A 14435-nucleotide genomic window follows, 5' to 3' on the forward strand; every position below is an offset into this window, starting at 1 on the left:
GTCCGAGCCCCGTTTATCTTCAATGCTGCATCAGTGAGGAGGTATATTATGTGGCATTTATTTTCGGCTCATGAGGGCGACCTGAATGATCATATTCAAGGAAAAGGGATCCAATGAACAACAACAGCGTGTTTGTTTAAAATCATCAGATCTGAATTTTCCCTAGCTTTTGCTAAACTTCCCGGAACCACATGGTTTATAGTTTTTCTTTTGCTGAATAATAAATTTACCGTGACCAACAAAGAAGAGATATAGCCTACAGTAAGACGAGGTTACATACCAGAGTCAGTAATGGAGAACATCATCCCTCTCATTACAATAATTGAAGCATGAGGAAGAGGAATGATCAAGTGCAGAGAAAATAACCTACAGAAACACTACGATGGATTACAGACAAAAAAGAAAACTGTCTTTTCTGACTATTGGATTGATATTTCTTTTGAGCGGCGTGGAATATGGTAAGCATATTTGACAAGTTTTCTTTTCTTTTCTTTTCTTTTCTTTTCTTTTCTTTTCTTTTCTTTTCTTTTCTTTTCTTTTCTGTTCTTGTCTTCCTAATACCAGAAAATCCATGCGGCAAGATTGCTTGTTTCAATCGATAGTGCTTAATATCCTCAAGAAAGCCTTAAACTGTATTAATGTGTAAACGGTGAATGTATTGATTCTGTTTTGCACATCCACTGTTTAAATGGTCTTCTCTTTCTCTCAGCTGTCATTCTGCCCACTATATGGAGATATCTGCAGTTATTAGAGGCACCACCTTATTTTCTCGGCTTGGGTCTATCTGCGTTCAGCTTCAGTGGGCTGGTATCTGGTCCAATGTTTGGCCACTGGTCAGACAAGACCAGAACTACGAAGACCATCATCCTCTTCTCCAATGTGTTTGAAATTGTGGGTCAGTACTGACGAATGAAGATGTATAATGCGATGTGGTTTTGAAATAGATCAGATATCCCTTGTTCTTGTGCAGTTATGATCTCTTTAACTTGCTCAGTGCAACACATTTGTCTTATAGGAAACTTCATGTATTTCATGGGATATTCAAAATGGCTTCTTCTGTCTAGCCGTCTTGTTGCAGGTGAGGATATTTTGAAGCTGTATTGTTCTATTAGCCTCAGCAAGTTTTTTGTTTGTTTGTGAACTTCCCTGCTCCTGTGGTGTAAACCATCAACATTAATGTAATTTGAGACATCAAACAGATACTAACAGAGAGATCTGTTGTTTGATTGATGATTCTCATTAGATCGTAATTACTGCAATGCAGTGCTGAATTATCCTGACCAGACAAAAGAACTTGTTTAGATGTATGAATCTATTATGTATAATAAAATATACAACATGTATACTATAAAATATATATAGGCTACGCACACAATTGCAATCAAAAGTATTCAACCCCCAAGAGACTGTAATCATTTACAAATGTAAGAGTATTTTCAGAAATTGCATCTGTAACAGTTTGGTATCTTATTAAAAGTAGTAATGTCAATATACAATGTAATATGTTTGAGTTATAAGATTGTTTTGTAATATTCAACCCACAATCAACACTGGTGTTTCAAGTCACGTATTCGTATGGTAAGGAACAAAATTGTGTTAAAACAAAATAATACCATTGGAAACTCTATAACAAAATTTAATTAGTTTAATTTGTTGCACATACATAAATCTAGCCCATGCATGTGCTGAAGATGAGTAACAGATGTATTCAAGTCAAAAATGCTTTAAAGGGGTCATCGGATGCCCATTTTCCACAAGTTAATATGATTCTTTAGGGTCTTAATGAAAAGTCTATAATATACTTTGGTTAAAAATTCTCAATGGTAGTGTAAAACAACACCCTTTTTACCTTGCCTGAATCAGCTCTGCAAAGATCATCTCATTCTGGTCGAGGCTGCTTTAAATGCAAATGAGCTCTGCTCGCCTCGCCCCTATCTTCTCTCTGTGATGTGACGAGCCTGTTTACTTTAGCCGCGTTTAGCCACTAAACTTACTAACTAGCACATTATTAGGAAAGACGATCGCAAAGATTTCAAAAAAAAAAAAAAAAAACCCTTATACTCACTTCTGCTGTAAATGAAGATGGATCATGAATGATTCACGCGAACATAGACGGATATATGTAGATCGGGAGGTGCATTCCCTTCACAAACAAATGTATTCCACTGCATCTTCAGTGGCTCAGATGTCAATAACGACCACTACGTTCATTATTACATCCAGCGACACAACACCTCAATCGTTCAATCTGAGATATTCTTGTCTAACTTACAAATGCTGCTCCCACGATAGTTGATTGACATGAGCGTCTTACCTCAGATCAGCTGTAACTGTCCAACCTCCATATTTTGATGCCGAAGCAAGGATGTAAGTTAGACAAGAATTGAGGTGTTGTGTTGCTGGATGTAATAATGAACGTAGTGGTCGTCATTTACTCCCGACATCTGAGCTGTTGAAGATGCAGTGGATTACATTTGTTTGTGAAGGGAATGCACCTCCCGATCTACATATATCCGTCTATGTTCGCGCAAATCATTCGTGATCCAGCTTCACTTATAGCAGAAGTGAGTATAAGGGTTTTTTTTTATGAATCGTTGCGATCGCCTTTCCTAATAATGTGCTAGTTAGCAAGTTTAGTGGCTAAACGCGGCTATACGCGGCTAAAGTAAACAGGCTCGTCACTCCACAGAGAGAAGAGAGGGGCGAGGCGATCAAAGCTCATTTGCATTTAAAGCAGCCTCGACCAGAATGGGATGATTTTTGCAGAGCTGATTTTGACATGGTAAAAAGGGTGTTGTTTTACACTACCATTGAGAATTTTTAATTTTAAGTTTATTATAGACTTTCCATTAAGACCCTAAAGAATCATATCAACTTGTGGAAAATGGGCATCTGATGACCCCTTTAAGTAAACGATTAAACAATTTAATTATGCAGTTGAAAACATAAGGTCATTGGTATGACAACTAAAAACAACAATAATGAAATTAATGCCGCGATTTCAATATTCATAAGGATTCATTTTTAGGTGTCGTCAATAGGTCAGTATTGTACGTTTAAATGCTGAAAATACGTAAGTATTTGTACGTTTAGATGCTGTAAATACCTAAGTATTTTACATTTTAGTGTCTGGAAAAACTTAAGTAAATGTATGTTTTGTAGAACCACATTTTACATAAAATACATCAGAATTATCATGAGATCATGTTGGATTGAAAAACCTAAATTCAGCAATTCAGAGGTGTGTCACAATATAATATGCAGATGCTGCATGAATAGTTATACATAATTCCAGTAGCAGAGACAGGTGAAACTGGGGGAGGTTTCACTACACAGGACAGGCTAACATCAAACACTGAACCAGACTATCATTGGCTGTAGGCCTTTCAGCTTTTATATAAATTTATATAACGAATACATTATATAATTTAATATATATGTACATATGCAAAAATAATATGCAATTATGTATTTTCATTTAGTATCAGAATTGGGAGAAAAATGAAATGCAAAATAAATTAATGAATTAAAAAAAGATAAATAAAAAGATACAAAATAAACTAAAAATCTATAAAAAAAATCTATATTTCCAGGAATGCTGAGTACACCTATATAAACTACTATATCCTTCCATCAGGTATTGGAGCAGGAGCTGGTTCTTCCATTTTTGGGTTCCTCACCCGCACTACTCTCCCTGATGAGCGGGCTAGAGTCTTTGCTGCTGTCATGGCATGCCGTCAGGCTGGACTTCTAATCGGTAAGTCAGTGTTCTGCCACATATTAAGTGGCAAAAGTACTTTCTATTTAATATTTAAAACAATGTGCATTTTTGCTTTCAGGTCCTGCTTTCAATATCTTTTTAAGGTTGTGTGATTTTAAACTGGGTCCATTTGTGGTAAATAAGTACACCTCACCTGGGGTAAGTCTGTTTTGGCTAATTTCTTACGATCTCAGAAAAAAGGCAGAACCTTTTCAAAAGGTGCAAATATGTACACTTTAGGTGCTAATATGGACCTTCAAGGTACCTTGAAATGCACCTTTTTAGGGTAAATAAAGCACAAAGGTGTACATTTTAAAAAGGTACTGACCCAGTGACAGCATTTGTACAAATTCTTTTCTTAAAGTTTTGAATCCTTAAACACATTCCCCCGGTTTCACAGACAGGGCTTAAGCCAAGTCTCAGACTAAAATGTAAGTCTAAGCTGCTTCAACTGGAAGAAACTTGCACTGACTGATATGTCAGATTCATTGTTTTTTCTCAAGATGCACACCAGTAATGTTTTTATCTAAGGCATATTTATAAAAACTACTTAAATGTACTAATTGAACTGTGGCCTAATCCTGGCTTTACCTAAACCCTGTCTGTGAAACCAGGCCTTAAAATTGCACATTATGACTGACAAAGCTAAATATCAACTAAAGATCATAAGTAGAGTTAGTATTATTAGATCAAATAACAGAGACATCCAAAATGTAAAGAACATATCTGGCACTCTGGCTGATATTTCACTCCAAAAAGCAACTTTATTTTTTAAAAAAGTGACTTTATTTTTCTGACAATTATACATTCTTATTACTGTGATGCATATAATAAAAAAAAAAATCCTCATTCTAATTTATGCACTGCACAAGAAACACTGATATATAATTTAAGCCGATTACTTTGCTGATTACAAAAATAATTAAATGAAATAAAGTAAAAATATTAATTAAATAAAATGGTAACACATTACAATCAGATTCCATTTAAAATCGAAATTCCATAAAAATACTTTTAAAGCATTTAGTAATCTTAGTTATAATGTTAAATTCAACATTTATTAATACATTATTAAAATCAAAATGTAATATGATTTAATGGACCTTTGCAAACATGACCTAGCAATCAAAAGTTTTTTTGAAATGAAAGTATTTTATTAACTAAGAATGGTAACAAAGATTAATAAATACTGTAACAATGTATTACAATTATTGTGAGTTAAAGCATTGACTAATGTTAATTAATGAGACTTTATAGTAGTGCTACAAATTAAATTAATTAAATTAAATTAAATTTTACATTTATTCGTTTAGAAGAAACTTTTATCCATTTTTGGTTTGCAATTTTTAAGCCCTTTTATGTAAGTTGGCCTGTTTATTTCAAGCTTGCTGGCCTTGTGCTCTTTTTGACCCAGCTCTTCATGTGCGGGATGTGGGTGCTTATGCAGTTTGCAGTAATGACCCTGTACTGGGACATCCCACCACTGGACTCCTTCTCTGAGCAGCACATGCCCCTCAGAGAGTTCAGAGGTGAAGAAGATGAGCCCCTCATGAGTCTGGAAGATGAACACGGGCCTGCCGCAGAGGACTCTTACGGCTCGCTCAGCCCAGAACAGACAGAGACCCAGCTCTCATCCGAACTCCCACCTTCTCCTCCAGATTCCCCCTCTTTAGACACTTCTGACCCCTTTGAAAACTTCAGTGCCAGTCAAGGTGACGCCCAGAGTTTGTTGTCAAATGACAAGTGCTGTGTTTTTTTTTTTTTTGGCAGAGAATTTTGAGTTGGTGTGCCATTGATTCCTTCTTTGTTGTATCTGAGGTGCTAATCTGAGAGAGTAGTGGCCTGAAAAAGCTTTATCGATCAACTCATTCTGTCTTTGCTCTACGATTGCAGTGTGTGTGTGTGTGTGTGTGTGTGTGTGTGTGTGTGTGTGTGTGTGGTAGATATCTCCATTATATTCAATCCTGTCTTGGCAGCTTTGAAATGCCTGAGATCTATAGTGTTTTATCTCTCCCTCTATAGAGTTTCTGAGGGAGGAGGTGGTGGTTCTCCTCACCGCTCAGTTCATCACTCTCTTCAATCAGACAGCACTCGAGGTAAAAGTTGTCAAGAATGTTATGAATCCAGCTTTTTCAAGGTGGCACCAGTCGCAGTGCTAGATCACTTGTTGACCAAACAAAGGCTTAATAAAGCCAACCTGCATTAAAGCATTAAAGCTTTCAAGCCATGACCACCAAACTCAGCACAGACTAACAGAATATTCTGAATGGGTATGCTGTAATGGATCCCACGTATGGAACCAATTAGCAAAGCCTAGCAGCTAGCTTAGGACATGCTAGCAACATACAACATGTTAAAACATGCTAGCAATGTGCAAGCAACCTGCTAACAACATTTTAAAAACATGCTAGCAGTATGTTAGAAATGTGCTAGAAACATCCCTGGTGAAAAACTAGGTCATCAAAATTTTGTGCTTTTGTGAAAATAAAGAAAACAAACAAGATGCGCTTTCTGATGTCTCTGTGTTGAACAGGAGTGCTGCACAAAAATGAAACGAAACTCAGCGAATACTTGCCTTACAGTCAGGATAAATATATCTATAGAAAGCTTTAAATTATTACTTTACTACTTTAAAACTAAAAAATTCAAATTGAAAACAAAAACTCTTTCATTATAAAATCCGTAGAGATGCATTTCGCTCTAAAGGCATGTCCAATGAGCAGATGGCGAGTCAGGGTCGTCATATTTCTGACACTGGCTCAGAAAACACTAGTTTATTAATAATTCATTCAAGTATCTCCTTATTTCCTCCTGACACATTCATGGTAATTACTTTTCCTGGAGCTTTACGAGCTTTATTGTATGCGTTTGAACGCGGATCTCTGCCAGCAGCTACGAAGGCACTTGCACTCGCTGCTGCTGCCGGCGGGGACACTAAACACGGCCACGGCAGAATAATTGTTGCAGAAACACTGTATTTTATGCTTGTTATAGATTGTGTGACGTCACGTGCAGTACTGCCAGTGGAAACCATAGACTTTAAAAAATATGGACGTGTAGTGTCCGTGACGTCACCCGTAGGTTTATAAAAAGCATTTTTGAAGCTCTTAGTGGGCGGGAGTTGGCATCGCCATCTTGGAATCACGTCACTTCACATCACTCCCGGATAATCGAAAATGGGCAGAGAGGCGGGACATGGGTGGAGCTGGTTGCTGAAACCACGCTCGCCTAGCAGTTGTCAGCATCGGCAATCCACCTGTCACTCAAGTGGCCAAGCCCTAAATTATGCAGAACTTTAAGGCTTAATATAAATGAAACGGATGAGTTATAAAAAAATTCACCACCCTCACAGTTGACATGAAGGGCAAAATTAGTTATATAGACCAAAACCACTTTTTGTACCAGGCTGTAAACATTTTTTTTTTCTGCTGTAAAATTGGGCATTTTAACATGGGGAGTCTAGGGGATTGACTCCCTTTTGGAGCCAGTCTCTAGCAGCCAGTCGATGAATTGCAGGGTTGTCATTGCGACCATCACAGCCATAGTGCTTATCAGCACCAGTATGCTAAAAATATGCTAGCAACAAGTCAAAACATTCTACCAGAGTGTTAACTTCATACACAATTTAAAAACATGCAATTTAAAATATGTTAGCTAAAACATGGTAACAGTATGCTGCAATGTGCTAAACACATACGTGCTATGCGCTAAAATATGCTAGCAGCTTGCTAAAATGTGTAAAATATGCAGTTTTATATATGAAGAAAATAATGTTGGTTAATAAGGTTAAAAAATATGTATAATGTATAATGTATAATGTATAATATGTATATATTGGATCCAAACTTGCATTCAAAATGTGCTTTGAATGGGCAAAATGCTTCTGAAAGCTAGTCACCAGACCTCCCACACTGTCCTAAATTCATCTGAGCTACTAAATAATGTCTGTCCAATTATGATTGATTAAGGCTCACAGTAGTAGGAACATCTAAATTTAATTTAATGTAATCTAATCTAAGTTTTGACTTAATAAAATCAGGTATTTGAAATTGACACACATTTGCCTTCCTGGTTGCCTGACCTAGATACATGACAAACTGGTTATAGAGTTCATAATGTTCCTTTTCATTATCTTTTATCCGATATATCATGCCTAGGATTGTTCTTTCTCACTAAATCAAATTTCTATATGAAAAATCACATGCTAGATACATTATAATCTTGCATTTACTTTACACTGCTAGAAGAAAATGTGAGTGACGCTTACTGTTCTGAGTTGTTTTAAGCTTGTTGCTATATATGTGGTTGCTAGGGTGCTCTGAATGGATGATGTCTGTGTTCTCTCATCTGCAGACCATGGTGACCCCTCTGACGCAGAAGTACTTTGGCTTCGGTGAGCTGGGGAACAGTGTGATGTACAGCCTGTGTGGGGTGGAGGTAATTGCAGGTTTCTTCCTGGTGCGCTGGCTGAGCCGTGTGCTGGAGGACCGGGTGGTGCTGGCGGTGGGGCTGCTCATCTGCAGCGGGGCTTGTGTCTGGTGCCTCATCTTCCTGGCCAATCCACAGGGTGTGTGTATGTGTGTGTGTGGCAGACATCCAGAGAAACTGGCATACACCTGGGCATGGACAGACACAATATGCCTGCTCAGTTTGGTGCCAACTCAATGATATGCATTATTAGTTTGGAACTGCTTTAAATACGTCTATCTATCTATCTATCTATCTATCTATCTATCTATCTATCTATCTATCTATCTATCTATCTATCTATCGGTCTATCTATGGTCTCTCTGTCTGTCTTCCCTTCTGTCTCTATCTATCGTATATCCATCCATCCATCCGTCTGTGCATCCGTCCGTCCATCCGATAGTCTCTATATCCATCCATCCATCCGTCCGTCCATCTGATAGTCTTTATTTATCATATATCCTTTCATCCATATGTCTGTCCGATAGTCTCTATCCATCTATCTATCTATCTATCTATCTATCTATCTGTCTCTCTGTCTGTCCTCCCTTCCACCTCTATCGTATATCCATCCATCTGTCCTTCCGTGCATCTGATAGTCTTTATCTATCATATATTCTCTCATCCATATGTCTGTCCGATAGTCTCTATGCATCATATATTCATCCATCCATACGTCCGTCGATCTATTCATCCATCCATCCATCCATCCGTCCATCCAATAGTCTTTATCTTATATCTACCTGTCTGTCCATCTGATAGTCTCTATCTATCGTATATCCATGTGTCTATTTGTCTATCTATCTCTCTAGTTGGGGTACTCGGACTCGTACTCGGACTCGAGTCCGGTCTCGAGTACAATTTTTAGGCGACTCGGACTTGTCACGGACTCGGATGCATTTATACTCGGACTCGACTCGGACTCGACTTAGGTGGACTCGAACCCAACACTATCTGATAGTCTCTATCTATCATATATCCTTTCATCCATATGTCTGTCCGATAGTATCTATCTATCTGTCTGTCTGTCTATATGTCCATCTGTCCGTCCGATAGTGTCTATGCATCGTATGTCCGTCCGTCTGTCCGTCTGTCCGTCTGTCCGTCTGTCCAATAGTCTCTATCTTATATCCGTTCGTCCGTCCATCCATCTGATAGTCTCTATCTATCATATGTCCTTTCATCCATATGTCTGTCCGATAGTATCTATCTATCTGTCTGTCTGTCTGTCAGTCCATCTGTCCGTCCGATAGTCTCTATCTTATATCTATCTGTCCGTCTCTATCTATCGTATATCCGTGCATCTATCTATCTATCTATCTCTCTGTCTGTCCTCCCTTCCTTCTATCAATATTTATCATATATCCATCCATCCGTCCGTCCATCTGATAGTCTCTATCTATCATATATCCTTTCATCCATATGTCTGTCCGATAGTATCTGTCTATCTGTCTGTCTGTCTATCGGTCCATCTGTATCGGTCTCTATCCATCTGTCCTATCGTATCCGATCTAGTCTCTATCTTATATCTATCTATCTCTATCTATCTATCTATCTATCTATCTATCTATCTGCATCTATCTATCTATCTATCTATCTATCTATCTATCTATCTATCTATCTATCTATCTGTCTATCTGTCTATCTATCTATCTAGATAGGTCCATCTCTCCATCTGTCTGCCCATCCCTCTATATATAATTATCTATCATCTACCTGTCTGTCCATCTATTTCTTTGTCCAGAAAGATATTCCTGCTTTCATTCTTGATTTAATGTCTTTTCATCAGGTGGTTTTGCATTTGAGTTGATAGAGTTCATCATCGGCGTGTTCCTGCAGTTACTGGGACTTCCTTTTGTTGCCGTGTCTCAGGTGTCCCTCTTTTCTAAGGTTACAGCTGAGAAAACACAAGGTAAGAAACAAAGAGAAGTCCATTGAGAATACAAAGACACAGAAGAAAAAGATAAATGAGATCTTGCGAAAACATGTAACACTCATGTTTGTATAAGCGTCACATATTGTCACTGTTAAAATATTCAAAACTACATGCTGATTCTAACGACTGTGTGTGTGTGTGTGTGTGTCTGCAGGCTTTAGTCAGGGTGTGCGGCGTTCAGTTGGTGGTCTTGCCACCATTCTCGGTCCCCTGTGGGCTGGAGGTCTAATAGGAAATCTATATGTGATGCTGGGTATGATGATGCTCCTACTGACCCTCATCATGGTGTGTAAACAGACTCATTATGACTGATTCTCTAACATTATCAGAGATTTCCATTAGTATGTCATCATAACCACATTTACTAGCTAAATTATAGTTACATTTATTGCTTTGTGCAAACAGTGACTATTATAGATCCAGTCAACTGAGAAAAGCTCTATTAAAAGAGAGTGTAGAGTCATTAGAGTCCGTAGCCTGTTTCTTTCAAAAAGGTTTTTTTGCAGTAAAAATGTTACATTGTAAACATTTTATCAGACGGGGAATACTTTCAAATGTTAAGGAATTGTATCTCAAGCTACAGTATAATAATATATGTTGGAAAAAAACAAAAACAAAACGAAAACAAACAAAAAGATAGATAGAAAAAAGTAACAAGTTTGGGAGCTATTAATTATACTAGCCTTGTGCTCAAGGTCCTGACACTTCAAGAAATTTAGTATAAAAATTTAATGTTGAAAGTCCCATGAATGTCCATATTGGATTAGTGATTATTTACTATACAAAACCATAGTAACAGGTTTTTTTAAATTGACAATTTTAGATAAGCCTAACAAATACAAAAATTAAGTCAATAAATAAGAAAAAAAGAGGAAATTAACTTGTCAGAGTTAATTTTTGTAGATTTTTTTCATTTTTAAATATATTTTTATAAAAGATTGTTATGATGGCAACAGAGTTAACAACTTAAAGTCATTTTAATAATTTGTAATATGAAAAAAAAATCCATATGTGTACAGTTTATATATTAAGGAAATTAAAAATAAATAAAAGAAAATTACAGAATTTTTAAATAAGTGAAAAATGTCTGTTATTTGTGAAATGGCCATTTAACACCAAGTCTAATAGTGAATGTCCTGCCCAGATCATGATGGTGTTGTCGTATGAGAAGTTGGTGGAGCCGCCCAGAGTGGAGCACGCACAGGACTCAGAGAATGGAGGATAGACACCACCCTTCACTACACAGGATACAGGTCAGGCAGTGCACTTACATTGTTAATAGGGTAATTGTGCAATTTCAGTCAGCAGCATGACTTAATGGAATTGAAAAAAATAACATAGTTGTGCACCGAACTCGCCATTGATTCACCCTTGCAAATCACAGCTTTTTTCTTAAAAACATGAAATGGATTTATATTTTTAACTGCCACCTGCCTTTTATATAATAGTTTAGGATAAGTTTGTGATACAGTCAGCATCATCATGATGATGTAATTTTCCTTTGTCTACAGTGTCATTTATGGCTCATATTATTGCCTCACAAAAACTAGCAGCCAAAGTGTATAAGACTGCAGATTTCTGTGGGTCCTTGCGGATGTTAATAATCTATTATTGAGATTGTATTGTAATGCTAACATTAATGCTAAAAGATCTTTCTCCAGATCATAGAGCTCCTTGATTGAGCTAATGTTGCTGTGTCTTGCTAGTAAGAATGTTTAAATATTCAGAGCAATTAATGTTTTGACAGCATTTACCATCAATGTCTTACTTCTAGTTGTCTCTGCATAGTAATCTTAGAGAACCCTTATGAAAAAGAAGAGCACATAACTGTACTGAATGTGCAGTTGTAGTGCACTTCAAATCTTAAAAGTATACGTATTTCTGAAAACTGTACTTACTGATACTTATATGTGACTCTGGACCACAGAACCAATCATAAGGGTAAATTTTTCCAAATTGAGATTTATAGCTGATAAATAAGCTAATAAATAAGCTTTCCATTAATGTATGGTTTGTTAGGATAGGACAACATTTGGCCAAAATTTGCAATGTGAAGGTGCAAAAATATCTAAATATTGAGAAAATTGCCTTTAAAGTTGTCCAAAAGAAGTTTTTAGCAATGCATATTAGCAATATGAAATAAACTAAGTTCTGATATATTGACGGTAGGAAATGTACAAAATATCTTCATGGAACATGATCTTTACTTAATATCCTAATGATTTTTGGCATCATTTTGACCCATACAATGTTTTGGCTACTGCTACAAATAAACCAGTGCTACTTAAGACTGGTTTTGTGGTCCAGGGTCTCGTATTTCAATTTAATATATTTTGAATGTACTCAAGTGCAACTTCACAATTATAAATGTGTAATTACAAATATTTAAATACATGACATACAAGTTTGACTAGAAATGACATTGCTCATTAGTACGTTCAACAGTACAGTTTAACTATATCATAAAGACAGTAGAAGTAATTATGAAATTACAGTATAAAGATCAAAATTGCATTTATTATACATTTAGACTGTAATACATTTTAATTCTAAATAACATGCAATTAAGTATTGAGTCTCTGTTCACACTGAAGTATATTTTTTCAAAGTATTATTTCCATTTTCCAAGTATGCTGAAGTGTAGTTCTTTGTCACAAGTAAGGAAATTATTTTGACATGGAAACAATACACATTTCATCTTTAAAGAAAAAAAGTGTTTATCTGCAGTTTCACTGTGTACAATTTGTATTAGGGTGGCATCTTGTCGTTTGAGCATGGACGGAAATTCCACTCAGAACTTGTATTTTGTCTAAGGAAACTGAGTTAAACTGACACAGACTCCATCCATTTACACCACAATACAGATACATCTCAGAATGGAAAACAGGACAAAATATGGTGCTAAAAGCAAAGAAGTGGGCTGTTGAATAACAAATGCTATAATCCACTAGCGACAGTCAACATTATAACACAAAATTACACTCTGCAGTATGACAAAAGCTGTCATTGCTAAATGAATCTATGTGATTTTCATATTTCAGCACAGAGCAAGAGCCCCTCTCTCTGCGGTCTGTCTGCCAAAGTTTAGCGCTCGTGTGGGGCTGTACAGAGCAGATGCTGAAACAGTGGGAGATAAGAGGCCCTGCCAGAGCTAGCAGACCGCGAACAGCGAGAAGGGCGCACACACACACACACACACACGCACACACACATACACAAACACAAATATTACATTTGGTATAACATCCTAAATTCTGACATGTTTCCGTTTTATGCTGGATTTTTTATATTCTGTGTTTTGAAGATTTATAATTTACCCCTTATCATTTCTGATTTCATTTTGCATAGATATTGTATATACTGAGTGACTCTTCTAATGTAAAAGTCTTTTATGGTTTGAGGATCTCCTGATATGGAGGAGTGTGGCTATTTGTTTTGAATGAACACATGATGGCGCTATTGTCCCTTAAAGAGACTGACATTGAACAGAACTGCAGGACTCCATGCATGAGTGTGTGTGTGTGTGTGTGTGTGTGTGTGTGTGTGAGAGAGAGTGAGAGGAAAGAAACTGAGTTTCTCAAAAACAAATGATTCATGCAATTATTCTGCACAGATCATTGGTCATTTCTTTGGATATTTACTCATCTTAAGAGGGAAATTGAATATTCATGTGTCCTCTGGTGCGTACGATCTGCCTTTTGTAAATTTTGAAATATTATTACTGTAAACTCATTAAAATCTGTGTTCAACAAATACAGAAGCCTTAAACGAATGAATCAACACTAGCATTATTGTCTCATCCTGTCATTCAATAGTTCTGCTTTTGCTGAGGCGCCCTTATATCTTCCGTTTTCCTCCTTTACATAAATGTTATAAATATACATTATCACTGATATTTTATTTATGTTGTGTAAATATTTCACTACCGTTTTGGATTGTGGAGCATTTCACAGAATTCAGTAATGTATTTCATCTTTAATTTAGCAGAGTAAAGCAAAAATCTTTTTTCTGGCTTAATGGACATTATTATATGTATAGCTATCACTACTTTGTGTCATATTACACTGGCATTAATCTAGTAAACAAGTCAACACTACTGCGATGGAGTTCATGCAAACTGGTTATAGTGTTGCAGGGTTATTGAACGGCTACTAATTTATTTTTTTGACTGATATCTCTTCAGTTATGAGGGTGAATGCACTGTAAAATTTTTCACCAGTTTCAGCTTAAAAACTTTTGCAGCTGCCTTAAAATTTTAAGTTGAATCAAACA

At 36.6% G+C, this 14435-nt stretch overlaps 1 protein-coding gene across 1 annotated transcript; it reads left to right on the forward strand.

The window, feature by feature from the left end:
- The first annotated feature begins 346 nt into the window (after positions 1 to 346).
- mfsd8l2 (major facilitator superfamily domain containing 8-like 2) lies at positions 347 to 13251 on the forward strand. Its single transcript, XM_051094646.1, has 12 exons — positions 347 to 458; positions 710 to 895; positions 1016 to 1078; positions 3638 to 3757; positions 3840 to 3919; positions 5175 to 5472; positions 5783 to 5856; positions 8114 to 8327; positions 10017 to 10139; positions 10318 to 10448; positions 11308 to 11416; positions 13205 to 13251. The coding sequence occupies exons 1-11, from the start codon at positions 383 to 385 to the stop codon at positions 11386 to 11388; spliced, it is 1446 nt and encodes a 481-aa protein (XP_050950603.1). The 5' UTR covers positions 347 to 382; the 3' UTR covers positions 11389 to 11416; positions 13205 to 13251.
- The last annotated feature ends 1184 nt before the right edge of the window (positions 13252 to 14435 follow it).

This window comes from Labeo rohita, chromosome 2 (genome assembly GCF_022985175.1).
Source record: "Labeo rohita strain BAU-BD-2019 chromosome 2, IGBB_LRoh.1.0, whole genome shotgun sequence".
Taxonomy (NCBI): Eukaryota; Metazoa; Chordata; class Actinopteri; order Cypriniformes; family Cyprinidae; genus Labeo; species Labeo rohita.

Excerpts from the sequence above, each read along its gene's own strand:
- mfsd8l2 (XM_051094646.1), top strand. The coding sequence starts at position 383 with ATGGATTACAGACAAAAAAGAAAACTGTCTTTTCTGACTATTGGATTG. Across the intron at positions 1,079-3,637 it reads GTCTAGCCGTCTTGTTGCAG|GTATTGGAGCAGGAGCTGGT; the intron begins GTGAGGATATTT and ends TCCTTCCATCAG. Across the intron at positions 10,449-11,307 it reads TCCTACTGACCCTCATCATG|ATCATGATGGTGTTGTCGTA; the intron begins GTGTGTAAACAG and ends TGTCCTGCCCAG.